The sequence below is a fragment of the Balaenoptera physalus genome (genome assembly GCF_965194825.1).
Source record: "Balaenoptera physalus genome assembly, chromosome: X".
Lineage (NCBI taxonomy): Eukaryota > Metazoa > Chordata > Mammalia > Artiodactyla > Balaenopteridae > Balaenoptera > Balaenoptera physalus.
In genome coordinates, this window is record NC_138903.1 from 104,444,388 (window position 1) to 104,461,848 (window position 17,461).

The 17,461-nt window shown below is 41.0% G+C and overlaps 1 protein-coding gene across 2 annotated transcripts in view; it reads left to right on the forward strand.

Moving 5' to 3' along the window:
- The window catches only part of IL13RA1 (interleukin 13 receptor subunit alpha 1), a 67,210-nt gene that overhangs the window by 1,773 nt on the left and 47,976 nt on the right, over positions 1 to 17,461 (forward strand). For both annotated transcript variants that reach the window (XM_082445570.1, XM_082445571.1), the window contains exons 2-4: positions 4,613 to 4,752; positions 10,280 to 10,418; positions 12,254 to 12,374. In XM_082445570.1, the coding sequence (XP_082301696.1) occupies positions 4,613 to 4,752; positions 10,280 to 10,418; positions 12,254 to 12,374 (400 nt within the window). The remainder of the gene's footprint in view (positions 1 to 4,612; positions 4,753 to 10,279; positions 10,419 to 12,253; positions 12,375 to 17,461) is intronic.

Genomic DNA, 17,461 nt, shown 5'->3' on the forward strand with positions numbered 1-17,461 from the left:
CCCCCAACTTAATCAGTTTTGTCACAGAAGTTCATTAGTAACTTGGTTACTTAGAAATAGAAAAACTTTTTTCCCATTGGAAATATTGATAGAATTGCATGGTGAAATAAAAAAGAAGAAAAACAGTCAGGGGACTTGAGTTTTAGTGGTCTGACATTTCCCAGGTGTGGGACTTCAGGGCTTGTCATTTCCCCTTCCTTGTACAGCAGCTTTCTCATCTGTGATAGGAGGTTGAACTCCATAAGTTTTAAGGGCTCTTCCAGCTCTAATCTTTTGAGTGTTTATGAAAGATTAGGTTACCAGCTTAGTTTAGTCTATTTAGATTGGTAGCCCACATTGTGGCATGTCTTAATAACAACTAGCATTTATATAGTGTTTACTCTGCCGGGCAGCGTTCTAAGTTTTCCACTTGAACTATTTCATTTAATTTTTACACAATACCCTCTGTAGGTGCTGTTATTAGTCCTGTTTTGTATGTGAGGAAGCTGAGGCACAGCAAGGCCCAGAGCTCTCGTAGGTGATAGAGTGGAGGAGCTAGGCTTCCAACCCTGGCAGCCTGGTTCCAGAGGCCATGCCCCTAACCACTGTATTCAGTGCCTCTCTCTGCAGAAGTGAAGGGAGTCCTTGGCTGGGAGAGGAGCTGGGCCCCTTCCAGAGCAGCAGGGCAGGACTGGTTGGCGCCCATGCAAGTATGTACAGGCCATTGGTATGAAGTGAATGATCATGTATTGGAGACTTGCTTTATAATTGCCAGACCGTGTAGTCCAAACAATAAGTACTGTAGGCGTTCAGAAGAGGGGAAACTGAGGGCTGGGAGTGTCGTGGAAGAGCTAAAATTTGAGCTAGACTTTTAGGGTGGGTGACATTTGAGTAGGTGGAGGAGCAGTTATTCCCAGTTGGGGGGAATAGCAGCTACAGAGGCCCAGAAGTAAGGGTGAGGGTGCCCTTTTGTGCTCAGCGAGGAGCCCAGCTTGGCAGGAGGGTGCATTGGCAAAATCAGTCCAGGGAGAAGGGCTTCATTTGCCCTTGAAGCTGAGTGGGGCGCAGCGTGAGGGAAATGACACTAGAGGAGAAGCCAGCAGGGAGACTTGACTGAGTGTGGGGAATCACTGGAGTACGAAGCTACGAAGGGATCTAGGGTTGGAGGTGGCCACGAGAAAGATGTGTTGTGCACGCCTTCTGTCCAGGCCCGTGCCTTACTGCTGTATGTCTGCCTGGCTCACGGGGCCCAGCAGAGCACATTAGTGTGATTGGGATGATTAAGAGAGGTGTTGCAGGGCTTCCCTGGTGGCACAGTGGTTAAGAATCCACCTGCTAATCCAGGGGACATGGGTTCGAGCCCTGGTCCGGGAAGATCCCACATGCCGTGGAGCAACTAAGCCCGTGTGCCACAACTACTGAGCCTGCGCTCTAGAGCCCACGAGCCACAGCTACTGAGCCCGTGTGCCTAGAGCCTGTGCTCCGCAACAAGAGAAGCCCCCACTCGCTGCAACTAGAGAAAGCCCATGAGCAGCAATGAAGACCCAATGCAGCCAAAAATAAATAAATAAATTTATTTTAAAAAAAGTGTTGCAAAAAACTCTGAAAGAGGTTGATGACTGAGTAGATGTAAAGGAAGGAGGTGGATGACTCGTGTATAACTCTTGTGATTTCCTTGACTGATCCCACAATATGCATGCTTCTGCCAGCTCCTGTGATTGAACAAGAGAGAGCAAAAACTTTTAGTTAAGTAACATGCCTTATTATTAGAAACAGCATTGATCATGTTAATTCATAATTAGAATGGGATCTTGTGCTAGATTACCACACAGACTCACTTGAGGTTTGAAGTATAGTTGAGGGAGCTACTTGAGTCCCTCTCTCCTTCCCGCTCCCCTTTCTGGTCAGTGATCAACCCCTAAGAAATGGTTAGAATTAGATGCCTAAAGAAAGCTTATCAGGCAGAAAAGCTTGTTGTGTCTCTAAGGCCATGGACACATATCAATTCCATAGAAAACCAAAGCAACTGTTTAGACCTATTTCGTCTCTTCAGAAAGAAAGAAAGCAGAGAGCACACATTTACATAGCACTTGTTCTGTGCCAGGCATTGTTCTGAGCTTTTTTATCTGTATTAACTCATTTAATCCTCATAATAACCCTTTTTCATTAGTTTACTATTATCATCCTCATGTTATAGATGCAAACACCGAGGCAGAGAGAGGTTAAGTAACTTGCCAGCTAGTAAGTAGCAGAGCTGGCATATGAGCTCAGGCAGTCTGGCTCCAGAGTCCGTGCTCTTAATCAATACACTACGCTGAAATGATGTGTCTTACAGATGAGGAGTTGTTACGGACTTTTACAAGAAGCACAGTCCCCACTTATTTATGCATGTGTCTGGATGTATTATACCCACATACGTACATTCAGATATATTTACACATTTGGAGATTGTATCGCAAGAGGGAGGAGGTATGGGGATATATGTATATGTATAGCTGATTCACTTTGTTATACAGCAGAAACTAACACACCACTGTAAAGCAATTCTACTCCAAGAAAGATGTTAAAAAAGTAAAAATTAAAAAAAAAGTTTCTGTGAGTGTGTGTGCTTTTTAAAGTATAGGAAGTAGAAAAATCTTAAGAGAAATGGAAGGAACCATTAGGGGGGAAAAAAAAAGGATGGCAGATAGCCACAAGTAGCCTAAAATGCAAACCTGTTAGAAGATCTGACTAAGGGATACTTCAGAACAGATGGGGGAAAATGAAATCCGTTTGAGAGATTGGAAATAGGGCCGGCTATTGTTCTATTAAAATACTAAGGTTAAAAAATAGATTTAAAAAGGTCTTAGACTACCTTGAAAATTGGGGTATGATTTAAGCAAACCATAAATAGGTAATATTTTTATTGTTAGGGCTTTAATTTTTGTGTGGGAGTGGGAGGTTTGTGGGAAGGCAGAGTGTCAGGAAGTGCTAAGCCAGCTATCTTGGACTTTTGCTGCAGTGTGTTTCTGGAAACTGCACAGTAAGGGAGATAATCCTAAAGTAAATTGTAATCTTCAGTAGGAACAAAGTTTTCATTAGAGACTCTATACCTGATAAACGATTTGTCTTCAAAAATATCGACGTGATGTTCGAAAGGCCAAACTGGAATAGCTATACACTCCTGTAATCACTTAAAATCCTAACTTAAAATCACTGTCGCCTAAGCCATTGGTGCTCCTGGCACAGGCTGGGTTTTAATGCAGTGCAATAGGAACTCGCTGCTTCCACAAGGACTTGGCCTGCTGTGGGCTCCTCCTCCCCACGGTTGGGCCTTTGGTCTACCTTTCAGAAAGGCTAATGGTAGTTGAGTTAGGAAAGGCAGAATGAATATTGAGAGTTCAGGGCCTGTGCAGGCTGCTGTGTATAAACCTGACTTAGGGGGGAACCCCAACTCTGTAGTGCCTGTGCGGTTGATGTTTTGGGACAAATGGTATTTTTTGTTCAGTTAAAGAGGAAGGTAATGGCATAAATACTGCAGATTATGTAAGAGGCCCAGAGCACTCCAAAGTGTTGGCATAGAGTATAAAATAGAACTACTGATTGATAAATTAATAAAACTGTAGTCCTTAAGTAACTAATAATGATTAAGTTTGCCACTTTAGGCAATTTGGGGTTTTTTAAAAAAATTAGTTTAATAAACTTTATTTTGGAATAAATTTCGACTTACAGAAAAGTTGCAAAGATAGGACAGAGGAGCCCTCATCCAGTTTCAGGGGGACGATTTTGGTAGTCCTGGCCTCAGGAGAAGTTCTCGGGAAAGTTTGAAATGATGTTTCCTTTCCCTCCTCTATATGTACTTCCCTGCATTTGGCAGAAGCACGAAAACTCCTATCCCCGATCCTAAAGCTGGGTCCAAGATAATAGAGCCAGTAAATATTTGGTGGAGACAGTGGTGGGTTTTCTCAAAATGAAACACATTTTTTAAGACACTGGTTCACAGTTTCTCCTCTTTTCGTCCCTCTTCAGATTTGTCAAAGCTACAGTTCCAGCTGTTTAGTGTCAGATCTCAGGGGAGCAACAGGGTTGTTAGATCTCTTTCTCAGTACTTCTTTGGAAAAGTTACAAGAACAATTGCCAGGTCACGTTAGCAAGCACGATTAAAGATGAGCTGCTTAAACTCACTCGCAGAACTGCTGGGGTTGAACTGTCTGTATTGAGTGCGCCTGGGCGCGCAGTGTAGGGGACCCCAAATACCCACCGGAGGGAAACTTGGACATTTAAGAAAATACTCTCCTCTGTGTTCACACTATAGCAAGTGGTTAAGAATGCGGCCTGGGAGCCACACTTTCTGGGTTTGCGTCTCAGCTCTGCCATTGACTGGCCGTGGGATATGGGGCCAGTGACTCAATGTCCCTGTGCCTCAGTCGCCTCATCTTTGCATGAGGCTGAGGGTCCCTGTCTCATAAGGTTGTGAGGATTGAGATTAACATGTGGAGAGTACTTAGAATGCTGTCTGGCTCAATAAATGTGAGCTCTTGATAACTCAGTTTTATGATTCTTGGTCTCTAGGACTTGGAGGAATGGATTAAATTAACCACTGAAAACACTGGCTGCTGTGGATAAATGTATTTCTTGTGCTTGATTTGAACAGAAACTCAGCCACCTGTGACGAATTTGAGCGTGTCTGTTGAAAACCTCTGCACAGTCACATGGACATGGAATCCTCCTGAGGGAGCCAGCCCAAATTGTAGTCTAAAGTATTTTAGTCATTTTGGCAACCAACAGGATAAGGTAAGTTTTCTGGAACATACTGCATTGATAAGGTAAAGTGAACACTGTGAGTTGGAGCTAAGAATAAGCCAAATTCTAATCTTACTTCAAAGTGGGATTTTTATTTTTGAGTTGTGTCCAAATTTTCTAACTGGGAAAATTATGGAAACAACTGTTGACAAAATTGAACATTAGAAAATATTTGCCAATCAAATACAATTGAGATTATTACTCTTTTAGGAAATACTAGGCACTCAATAAATAATTATGTTAAAGTTGGTTCCTGTAGGCACCCAGTGAATAATTAATTATGTTAACATTGGTTTCTGTTTTGCTGCCTGAAGCCTTGTATTTATATAACACTTTCCATTTCTCAGGGAATTTTCACATTTACCATCTCACTAATCACATGCACAGATAGATATGCAAGAACTATGTGATGCAAAAGTAAATGGCCATATGGAAAATGAAAAAATAAGATGTCAGTGGCAGGTGGGGTTGACCAGACAGTTCCCTGATGCTTGAGAAAAAATGAGAGAAACTTTCAGCCTTTCCAGTCGGATGTGCGACCGATTTAAGTGAATTTTTGTTAACAAGTTTGGATAATTTCGGATTCTTTATGATAGTCTTATTCAATGGAAGTTCCTTTTGAGCCTTATTGGTTTGTAGCCCCTGCTAATTGACAGGTTCCTCAAAGTATCATATCGTCTGTTCAGAACTGTTTTATATCTTTATACAGTCCTTGGGTTCCGCATCTGTGGATTCAGCCAACTGCAGGTGGAAAATATTAGGGGAAAAAAATTCCAGAAAATTCCAAAAAGCAAAACTTGAATGCCTCGTACTGGCAACTATTTACATATCATTTACGTTGCACTAGGTATTATAAGTAATTCAGAGATGATGTAAAGTATAGGAGAGGATGTGCCTAGGTCATATGCAGACACTACACCATTTTAAATAAAGACTTGAGCATCCATGCATTTTGGTGTCCGTGGTGGGTCCTGGAACCAATGCCCCTCGGGTGTAAGAGGGATGACTGTATCTTCTTTCAGTGTGTGGGTGGGGGAGGTGGAGGATGTTTGGGGTTGAATTTGTCCCGGATTTTGAGAAGGCCAATGAGAAGTTGTTATTAATGACAGTACTTTGGCTCAGTGAACTGTGGAATCACCATGTTCAAGCAGTTTGGTGGCAGGAAGAGTCTGGAGAACTAGTTAGTGCACCATTCAGCTAGCTCAGTGGCCTGGGGTAAATTCCTTAACCTCTCTGAGCCTTCATTTCCTCGTGTGTAAAGTGTGGCTCTACTCATGTCTCTGGCTTGCTGGTCCACCAAAAATAATGTATGGGAAACTTAATGAAGTGAGGATGGAATGGGCTCTTCCTCTAGAGGGAAATTTGCTAATCTGCCTTCCTGCTTTCCTGCAGAGGTGTTAATTATAGTTTAGGTGTTGATTGATAAGGAATTGAGGCTGGTCAGAAATATTTGTGTTTTAAAAGAGGTCCTCCAAGTGCAGAAGCCTGTGAAACTCTGGTAGGCCAGTTTCCCTTTTCACACTGTTGGCTTCCTCTTGTTCCTAAGGAGGGGCCTTAGACAGTTGGAGTCTTAGTGGCAACTTTTGGTAGTTCAGCCTTGAGAAATTCCAGGAAAGACCCTTTGGTGCGTCATCTAAGTATCTAACTGAAACCCCCAGGAGAGGTCACCATCTTTCTAACATGTCCTTATTCATTAGCCTGTCAACCACGCTCAAGGATCAGTCAGGTAGACATGCTGATATGCTAGTCTAGAAATGGGGCGAATTCCTCAGTATAGTTACAGAAATTTAGACTTGAAAGTAACTTTAAAAGGCAGTGGAATCAGGTAGAATTGGGTTTGAAATTTTGTCTCTTTCCCTTTCAAGTTTTGTGGCCTTAGGCAAGTCATTTAACCTATCTGAGCCTGAGCCTCCATTTCCTTGTTTGTAGAATGCTGGGGGGAAAGGCTAGTAAAAGTACCTACTTCATATGAATGGTGTGTGTTTGTTAAAGGAGATAATGTTTGTGATACACCTGGCACAGAGTTAGTGTTCAGTAATTGTTAGCTTTTATTATTATTACTGTTGTTAGATTCAACCATATGAAATTGTTGCCTTTATAGGTCATATCATATGGTTCAACCTAATATTATCGTTTAATCTTGGTCCCTCCGTTTTGCCCCTGAAGAGACCAGATGGAGACCATAAAGGGTGGCCTCTGCCTAAGGCCTGCTCATTTATTCCAGACATTTGACAGCTTTGAAGGCTGCCAATGCAGCAGTTGTGATAAACACAGATTATTCTTTCCAGTCAGTGATGGGGGATTTCCTGTCTGGACCTTTTTGAAGTTTACAATCCTGAGACTGAGAATCAATGGGAGGAGTGGTTTTCCTTCCCTCTTTCTGTCCTTTGGACACAGCATTAATGTCATCAGACCACACCGGGGTGTATATATGCTTTGAAGCATGTTGAAGCAGTGGCATTATGATAGTTTGTACATGTTACAGGGCTTTTATGACCGTCTAATGGTCCCAAATTGCTAAATGAGGTAAATCCTTGAGGTCATTTTCAATCTTCAGATTGGAGGACCATTAAGATATGGAATCATAGATGATTTTTTTTAAAAAAAATATTCAGTACAAGACTAGCTTAAGTGGCTGCCCTTCACCGTTGTTTTAGCAATGTCTAATCTGGCAATTAGAAGAAGGATCTGGCATCAGATTTTAGATCTCTTTCATCACCAAGAGATAGGCAAATCTTACTAGGTGAATAAATTAAATGGATGTTCTGTCTAGGCATCCAAAGAGACTGAAGCTGAAGCCGACTCCCCTTTCCTTCTGAGAAAGGATTAGCAATTGGGAAAGCTTCGATCTAGCCAAATGAACTTTGGACTTGAGGGGGAGGGATCGGTTCAGGACTCTGGCCTTGATTTTTGATAAATTTTCAAAGGAGCCCAGATTCTCTGACAGGTGGAACATAATGTCATAACAGCAGCTACCAGTGGAATGAGTCACCAGAGCCGAAAGTCACGTGGGAGCTATCACACATACTTCATCAAGATCTTCTGGGAGGGATTTAGTTTCTTGTCTGATACAGAGAGGTGCACTTGACTTGGCGATCATTGACAGTTGGGGTTCCTACTTTATTCATGCCAATTTAATATTATTTGCCTTGAGCTTTGAAAGAGATTTTTTAAAAGTATTTTATCTTTCCCCCTACCATGTCTTTTCTAAGTTATTTTTTTATTCATATGCCGAAAACAAAAGGTTCAGGTTTAGGGCTTCCCTGATGGCGCAGTGGTTAAGAGTCCGCCTGCCAATGCAGGGGCCACGGGTTCAAGCCCTGGTCCAGGAAGATCCTACATGCCGTGGAGCAACTAAGCCCCATGAGCCACAACTACTGAGCCCGCGTGCCACAACTACTGAAGCTCGCGTGCCTAGAGCCTGTGCTCTGCAACAAGAGAAGCCACCACAATGAGAAGCCCATGCACCGCAACGAAGACTAGCCCCCGTTCGCCGCAACTAGAGAAAGCCCGCGTGCAGCAATGAAGACCCAACGCAGCCAAAAATAAATAAATTAATAAAGGGTCTGAATCAATAACTGATTAAGTTTGAAAATGAAGTTTTTTTTAAAAAAAAAAAGCTCAGATTTAGGTGCTAAAGTATGTTTTTACTTTAAGAAATTCCATTTATTAAAAATACTTGTGTAATAAAACTCCTCAGCCCTCTCACTGGAACAATATCTAATATAATAAGAGAACTGGAATTTTTCCATAATGATTCTAATTTATGGCATTTGACCGTACATTTTCCCCCGGGTGTCCTCAGAGGGCAAATGCAGCTTCCACACAAGAATTATCAAGGATTCTTGGGTCAGGGTGGCTGCTTCAGGGGTATATGGGACTTTTGCTTAGTAAAATTGTGTGGTTGGTGAAATTTGCATTCGGAGCTTTCCTGCCACCATTACCAACAATCCTTGTTTCCTCAGTGCACATTCATCAATTAAGGGCCAGTTTCCTTACTTCGCCATGAGAGCTATAATGGTGAAACATTCTCGAGAGCCTTCTCTTGGCACAATTGGTATGTTCCATTTCTGTAGGCAGCAACTATATGGAAAGCCAAATGATAAGTAGGTTTCTTGGCAAGGAATCAGGAATTTGTTGTGAAAATGTACTTGACTCAGAGTAGCTGGAGGCCCCACTGAGGGTAGGCAGGGCTTTGCTGCTGGGACAAAAATAATCAATGTCCATGGAGCTGAATCACCCTCTCTTTTCTCCCTGTCAGAATTTTGTTTGCAGACATTTCTTTTTCTCTTCTTCCAGGGCTGACCAGCTAACTCCTTTTTTAGAGTGCTGTCTTGCCTGGGCCTAAGAGCTGTTTGGTCTATACAAAGTGTTGTTTTCTTCGCCATGTCTTTGCTATGGTTCGTTAATTGATGATTTGCTGGCTACCTCTCAGAGGACATCCTTGTGTCCTGGTTTTGAGAGTCTCTCACAGTTGCCCTCATGCTCAGTTGGCAGCAGGCATGTGAAATGGCAGAGTACCCCTTAGGGTGGTAGATAGAGGTAACTCTGACAAAATTTCCCTTCATGGCTATCAGCACGTATATAAAAGGAAATGCTGTCTCCACCTTGAGTCAGAAACTATTGCAAAACAGGAAGCTCCTTGGAGCTCTGATTAAAAGCAGCTCAGTTCTTAATTATCCCAACTCTGTCACCTTGGAAAATGTTAATTTCCTCAAGAGCCTCTAATCTCATTATTCTAAATCATAGTAACCAGGCTTGTGATTATTATCCGTAAGCTGTGTATAAGTTGGCTTTCTGTGGTTCCACAAAGCTTATCTACCTTTCAGAATAAGAGCGTGCTATACTCAGTGCATATAATATCAACCCTTATAATTCATATGTGTATGTGAGATAGTCAAAATTGTCAAACAGTGCAGAAAGGTGTTTCCTGAAAAGTCTCTCCTCAGCCCTCAGGCTCCCCTTCTTTACTTCCTCTCCTCAGAGGTGACCAGGATTGCCAGATTCTTAAAGCAGTCCTTTTTACCTTGATCTTGATGTTATACTGCATCTACTTGGAATTGAATTTTGATAAACTTATTGTGTTTCCTTTGAAATTGCTCTTAGACAGATGTGTTAGCATGGTAGGTTTGTAGTAAATGTCATGATGTTTATACATTGAAAATGCGGGAAACTGTCTTTTATCTATACCACGGTTTCTCAATGGTGGCACTACGGACATTTGATGCGGGATAATTTTTTGTTGTTGGGGGAGGGAAGGCTGTCTTGTGCATTATAGGATGTTTGGCAGCATCCTTGGCCTCTACCCAGTATATGCCAGTAGCAGCCCTCTCCCAAGTTATGACAACTAAAAATGTTCTTAGACATTAACAAATGTCCCCCAGGGATGGGAGAACAGAATCACCGGAAGCTGAGAATCACTGAACTGTATACCATTTGATAACTTTCCATTTTCTTTACACAAGTGTATTTCTGTGTGTTTGCTACTGCAATGCCTTTTTAAATTTCCTTGTCCTAGAAAATTGCTCCAGAAACTTATCGTTCAAAAGAAGTGCCCCTGAATGAGAGGATTTGTCTGCAAGTGGGGTCCCAGTGTAGCACCAACGAAAGTGAGAAGCCTAGCATTTTGGTGGAAAAGTGCATCTCGCCCCCTGAAGGTAACAGCTAAAAGCACTGTCTCTTGGCATTTAGAGAATAAATCCAAATTACCCATATGCTTATGTTCAGTGTTCATTAATTCATTTAATTTTCAAACATTTGTTGAGTCTAATAAGTGTCAGGCACTGGTACTAGATGCTGAGAACACACCAATAACTGTCAGGACATCTCTGCCTTCGAGGTGCTCACAGACAACTTGAATAACAATGCCTGATAGTTATAGAGCACTTAATAATTTGGAAAGTGACACACACACACTGACACACACACACACACACACACACACACACACACGCACACACATACGCCTCTCCCCTAAATTGAGCTTCTCAAGCTTATTCGGTGAAATGAGCAAGGCGTGTATTATTACCCTGATCTGTTTTGTGAGGAAGAAGGGAACTGAGTGAGTTGCTGTAGATCTTCAGGTCCCAGGCCAGTGCCTTAAACAAATGAAAATATTGATAGTGTCTTACTCATTATATAGAGAGATTAGATTGATATTTGGGGAAAGATGTTAACAGAGGAAAGTGGGCATGCTGGCCCAGCTCTGACTCAAGACTAGCCCTAGAAAAAGCTGTCAAGTAGTCAGGTTGATCATTCTCCCCCAGCTCCCTTCCCACCCATCACCCAGTGTCCTTCTGGCTCTTATGTTACATGCAGGGAGAAGCATATACTCAGGAAGAGCAGGGCTACCAGAGCCCAGATGTCCAAGTTTAATCTCAGCTCTGCCAGCTTCTAGTTGTGTGACTTTAGGCAGATCACTTAGCCCCTTCTCTCTTCAGTTTCCTCACCTGTAAAAAGGGATGATGATAGTACCTACCTCCCAGGAATGTTGAAAGGATTACATCAGTCAGCACATATGAGGTGCTGAGAATAGTGCCTGGCAGACAGCAAAAGCTAGATACATATTATCTATTCATACCATGTTGCCCTTTGGTTGGGCAAGGTCCCATCTCCTACCTCCAAACCTTAGCACTACATGACTTGTTTTCTAGACCATTCTCTCTACCTGTATGCACGGATCAAAAGTATATGAAGTAATATTTGTAAAGTTATAAAATTCAGTACTGCTAGGAGGCTGGGAGCATGGTTTACAGCAAGTTACCTCCCCTATACTCGTTTCTTGAGGAGTTTAATAATCTGAAAGAAACTAAATTGTATTATGACGAAAAGGTGGGTGGTGATGGCTCAGCACAGTACGCCTTTAAGGAGCACGAGGGATAACAGGTTTGAATTTTAAACATAGGCATTTAACTTAGAGACGTGAAGTCTTAACTTAAAAGGCTTTATAAAGGTAGAGATTTCAGATCATCAAGATTTTAGGGCTCCTAAGGCTATAACCCCCAATAGACAACTACTAAGAGTTACGTTTTGCTTACCTTTCCCCAAATTGCCTCAGGAGGAAGGTTTGTTTAATTTTTAAAACAAGGTGTGTCAGTATTGCTCAAAAGACAAGGTAAATTATAACTCAGAACACCTGTTTTTTTTAAAAGACAGGTAGATATAATGGTTGTTTATATTTTCACATTCATTTGGGAAATTCCATAGTCATTTCCTATGACTGAAATATTATTTGACCTTCAGACTCTCTCTCCAGTTAGGAATACAGGAGTTAGGGTCCCTCAGTGATAGTAAAGAGAGAAAGTTGTGAACAAATTAGATTTGGGTTTTCTTCCACCTGGGTGCCTTCTGGGTCAAATGGGGTGAGAGGTTAGGGATTAGCTTTCCGGAGAAGCAGCCGGAAGGACGCTTGCCATCCCCCAGCCCCTAGAGTGACTGGCCAGCTCGCAGGGCAAGGAGACAAGGGTCCTAAACTCTTGGCTGCATATTCCAGGCGATCCTGAGTCCGCTGTTACTGAGCTACAATGCATTTGGTATAACCTGAGCTACATGAAGTGCGCTTGGCTCCCTGGAAGGAATACAAATCCTGACACTAACTATACTCTCTACTATTGGTGAGTATGCACAGGAGACTTACTGGAGAGGGACTGACTGTGATTGCGTTGGGAGCCTTTGCACCTAACCTAGTTAAAACAAACCCAAAAACGGAATAGCCTATTCTTTTCTACACATTGCTTCATTGGAAAATGCCATCTGCTTTTGGTGTCTCATTTAAAAAAAAAACAAACTCTTAAAAAATAATTATAGATTCCATATATATATGTGTTAGCATACGGTATTTGTTTTTCTCTTTCTGACTTACTTCACTCTGTATGACAGACTCTAGGTCCATCCACCTCACTACAAGTAGCTCAGTTTCGTTTCTTTTTATGGCTCAGTAATATTCCATTGTATGCTAACACATATATATGGAATCTAAAAAAAAAAATGGTCATGAAGAACCTAGGGGCAAGACGGGAATAAAGACGCAGACCTACTAGAGAATGGACTTGAGGACACGGGGAGGGGGAGGGGTAAGCTGGGACAAAGTGAGAGAGTGGTAGTGTGTATATGGACATATATACACTACCATATGTAAAATAGCTAGCTAGTGGGAAGCAGTTGCATAGTACAGGGAGATCAGCTCGGTGCTTTGTGACCACTTAGAGGGGTGGGATAGGGAGGGTGGGAGGGAGGGAGATGCAAGAGGGAGGAGATATGGGAACATATGTATACGTATAGCTGATTCACTTTGTTGTAAAGCAGAAACTAACACACCATTGTAAAGCAATTCTACTCCAACAAAAATGTTAAAAAAAATTATAGATCCGCAAAATTAGATTGCAAAAATATATACAAAGAGATCTCATCTACCCTTCACCCAGTTTCTTCCAATGGTAACATCTCTTATAACCAGAGTGCAATATCAAAACCAGAAAATTGACATTGGTACAGTCCACTGACCTTATTCAAATTTCACTGGTGTTCCGTCCAGTTATTTGGGGGTGTGTGTGTGTGTGTGTGTGCGTGCGTGTGCAGGTCTATGCAGTTTTATCATATGCGTAGATACAGAATAGCTCCATTACCACAAGGATCCCTTGAGTTGCCCTTTTATAGCTACACCCACTTCCCTCCTGCACACCCTCTCCCCATACTCCTCTCCCCCAAGTCTCTAACCTCTGTCATTTCAAGAATGTAACTGGAGGGCTTCCCTGGTGGCGCAGTGGTTGAGAATCTGCCTGCTAATGCAGGGGACACGGGTTCGAGCCCTGGTCTGGGAAGATCCCACATGCCACGGAGCAACTAGGCCCGTGAGCCACAACTACTGAGCCTGCGCGTCTGGAGCCTGTGCTCCGCAACAAGAGAGGCCACGATAGTGAGAGGCCCGCGCACCACGATGAGGAGTGGCCCCCACTTGCCGCAATTAGAGAAAGCCCTCACACAGAAACGAAGACCCAACACAGCCAAAAATAAATTAAAAAAAAAAAAAAAGAATGTAACTGGAATGGAATCATACAGCATATAACTGTCTCAGGCTGACTTTATCTTTTTTAGCCTCTGCATAATACCCTGGAGATCCATCCAAGCTGTTGTGTGTATCAATAGTTCATTCCCTTTTCTTGCTGAGTAGTGTTCCATGATATGGATGTATTGGTTTGTTTAACCTTTTATTCACTGAAGGATATCTCGAGTGTTTCCAATTTTTTGCAAGTATGAATAAAACTACTATAAATATTCATATTCAGGTTTTTATGTGAACATCACTTTTCAGTTCCCTGGAATAAATGCCTTAGAGTGTAATTGCTGGATCATATGGTAATTGCATATCTAGTTTTATAAAAAACCTGCCAAACTATTTTCTAGAGTGGCTGTACCGTTTTACATTCCCATCAACAATGTCTGAGTGATTGGTATCTACCTCTCAAAAGGAAACTTAAATCATTCCCAGGGTTCAAAAGTAGTTTAGTTCCCCACAAAATAACTTACATTTCATGTTTGTGACTATATCTACAAAATTTGTTAAAATGTTCTTTCTTTTCTAAATTAATCTTTCAACATTTCCTTTCTTTAGAGCCTAGAATTATTTTTTTTTTAATTTTTGAATTTTATTTTGTTTTTTTAAACAGCAAGTTCTTATTAGTCATCGATTTTATACATATTAGTGTATACATGTCAATCCCAATCGCCCAATTCATCACACCACCACTCCCCACCCCCCGCCGCTTTCCCCCCTTGGTGTCCATACGTTTGCTCCCTACATCTGTGTCTCTATTTCTGCCCTGCAAACCGGTTCATCTGTACCATTTTTCTAGGTTCCACATATATGCGTTAATATACAATATTTGTTTTTCTTTTTCTGGCTTACTTCACTCTGTATGACAGTCTCTAGATCCATCCACGTCTCAACAAATGACCCAATTTCATTCCTTTTTAGGGCTGAGTAATATTCCATTGTATATATGTACCACACCTTCTTTATCCATTCGTCTGTCGATGGGCATTTAGGTTGCTTCCATGACCTGGCTATTGTAAATAGTGCTGCAATGAACATTGGGGTGCATGTGTCTTTTTGAATTATGGTTTTCTCTGGGTATATGCCCAGTAGTGGGATTGCTGGGTCATATAGTAATTCTATTTTTAGTTTTTTGAGGAACCTCCATACTGTTCTCCATAGTGGCTATATCAATTTACATTCCCACCAACAGTGCAAGAGAGTTCCCTTTTCTCCACACCCTCTCCAGCATTTGTTGTTTGTAGATTTTCTGATGATGCACATTCTTACTGGTGTGCGGTGATACCTCATGGTAGTTTTGATTTGCATTTCTCTAATACTTAGTGATGTTGAGCAGCTTTTCATGTGCTTCTTGGCCAGCTGTATGTCTTCTTTGGAGAAATGTCTATTTAGGTCTTCTGCCCATTTTTGGCTTGGATTGTTTGTTTTTTTAATATTGAGCTGCATGAGCTATTTATATATTTTGGAGATTAATCCTTTGTCCATTGATTCATTTGCAAATATTTTCTCCCATTCTGAGGGTTGTCTTTTCGTCTTGTTTATGGTTTCCTTTGCTGTGCAAAAGCTTTGAAGTTTCATTAGGTCCCATTTGTTTATATTTGTTTTTATTTCCATTACTCTAGGAGGTGGATCGAAAAAGATCTTGCTGTGATTTATGTCAAAGAGTGTTCTTCCTGTGTTTTCTTCTAAGAATTTTATAGTGTCTGGTCTTACATTTAGGTTCCTAATCCATTTTGAGTTTATTTTTGTGTATGGTGTTAGGGAGTGTTCTAATTTCATTCTTTTACATGTAGCTGTCCAGTTTTCCCAGCACCACTTATTGAAGAGACTGTTTTTCTCCATGTATATCCTTGCCTCCTTTGTCATAGATTAGTTGACCATAGGTGCGTGGGTTTATCTCTGAGCTTTCTATCCCGTTCCATTGATCTGTGTTTCTGTTTTTGTGCCAGTACCATATTGTCTTGATTACTGTAGCTTTATAGTATAGTCTGAAGTCAGGGAGTCTGATTCCTCCAGCTCCGTTCTTTTCCCTCAAGACTGCTTTGGCTATTCGGGGTCTTTTGTGTCTCCATACAAATTTTAAGATTTTTTTGTTCTAGTTCTGTAAAAAATGCCATTGGTAATTTGATAGGGATTGCATTGAATCTGTAGATTGCTTTGGGTAGTATAGTCATTTTCACAGTATTGATTCTTCCAATCCAAGAGCATGGTATATCTCTCCATCTGTTGGTATCATCTTTAATTTCTTTCATCAGTGTCTTATAGTTTTCTGCATACAGGTCTTTTGTCTCCTTAGGTAGGTTTATTCCTAGGTATTTTATTCTTTTTGTTGCAATGGTAAATGGGAGTGTTTCCTTAATTTCTCTTTCAGATGTTTCATCATTAGTGTATAGGAATGCAAGAGATTTCTGTGCATTAATTTTGTATCCTGCAACTTTACCAAATTCATTGATTAGCTCTAGTAGTTTTCTGGTGGCATCTTTAGGATTCTCTATGTATAGTATCATGTCATCTGCAAACAGTGACAGTTTTGCTTCTTCTTTTCCACTTTGTATTCCTTTTATTTCTTTTTCTTCTCTGATTGCCGTGCCTAGGACTTCCAAAACTATGTAGAATAATAGTGGTGAGAGTGGACAACCTTATATTGTTCCTGATCTTAGAGGAAATGCTTTCAGTTTTTCACCATTGAGAATGATGTTTGCTGTGGGTTCGTCGTATATGGCCTTTATTATGTTGAGGTAGGTTCCCTCTATGCCCACTTTCTGTAGAGTTTTTATCATAAATGGGTGTTGAATTTTGTCAAAAGCTTTTTCTGTATCTATTGAGATGATCATATGGTTTTTATTCCTCAATTTGTTAATATGATGCATCACATTGATTGATTTGCGTATATTTAAGAATCCTTGCATCCCTGGGATAAATCCCACTTGATCATGGTGTATGATCCTTTTAATGTGCTGTTGGATTCTGTTTGCTAGTATTTTGTTGAGGATTTTTGCGTCTATATTCATCAGTGATATTGGTCTGTAATTTTCTTTTTTTGTAGTATCTTTTTCTGGTTTTGGTATCAGGGTGATGGTGGCCTCATAGAAGGAGTTTGGGAGTGTTCTTCCCTCTGCAATATTTTGGAAAAGTTTGAGAAGGATGGGTGTTAGCTCTTCTCTAAATGTTTGATAGAATTCACCTGTGAAGCCATCTGGTCCTGGACTTTTGTTTGTTGGAAGAGTTTTAATCACAGTTTCAATTTCATTACTTGTGATTGGTCTGTTCATATTTTCTATTTCTTCCTGGTTCAGTCTTGAAAGGTTATACCTTTCTAAGAATTTGTCCATTTCTTCCATTTTATTGGCATAGAGTTGCTTGTAGTAGTCTCTTAGGATGCTTTGTATTTCTGCGGTGTCTGTTGTAACTTACCCTTTTTCATTTCTAATTTTATTGATTTGAGTCCTCTCCCTCTTTTACTTGATGAGTCTTGCTAATGGTTTATCAATTTTGTTTATCCTCTCCAAGCACCAGCTTTTAGTTTTATTGATCTTTGCTATTGTTTTCTTTGTTTCTATTTCATTTATTTCTGCTCTGATCTTGATGATTTCTTTCCTTCTGCTAACTCTGGGGTTTGTTTGTTCTTCTTTCTCTAGTTCCTTTAGG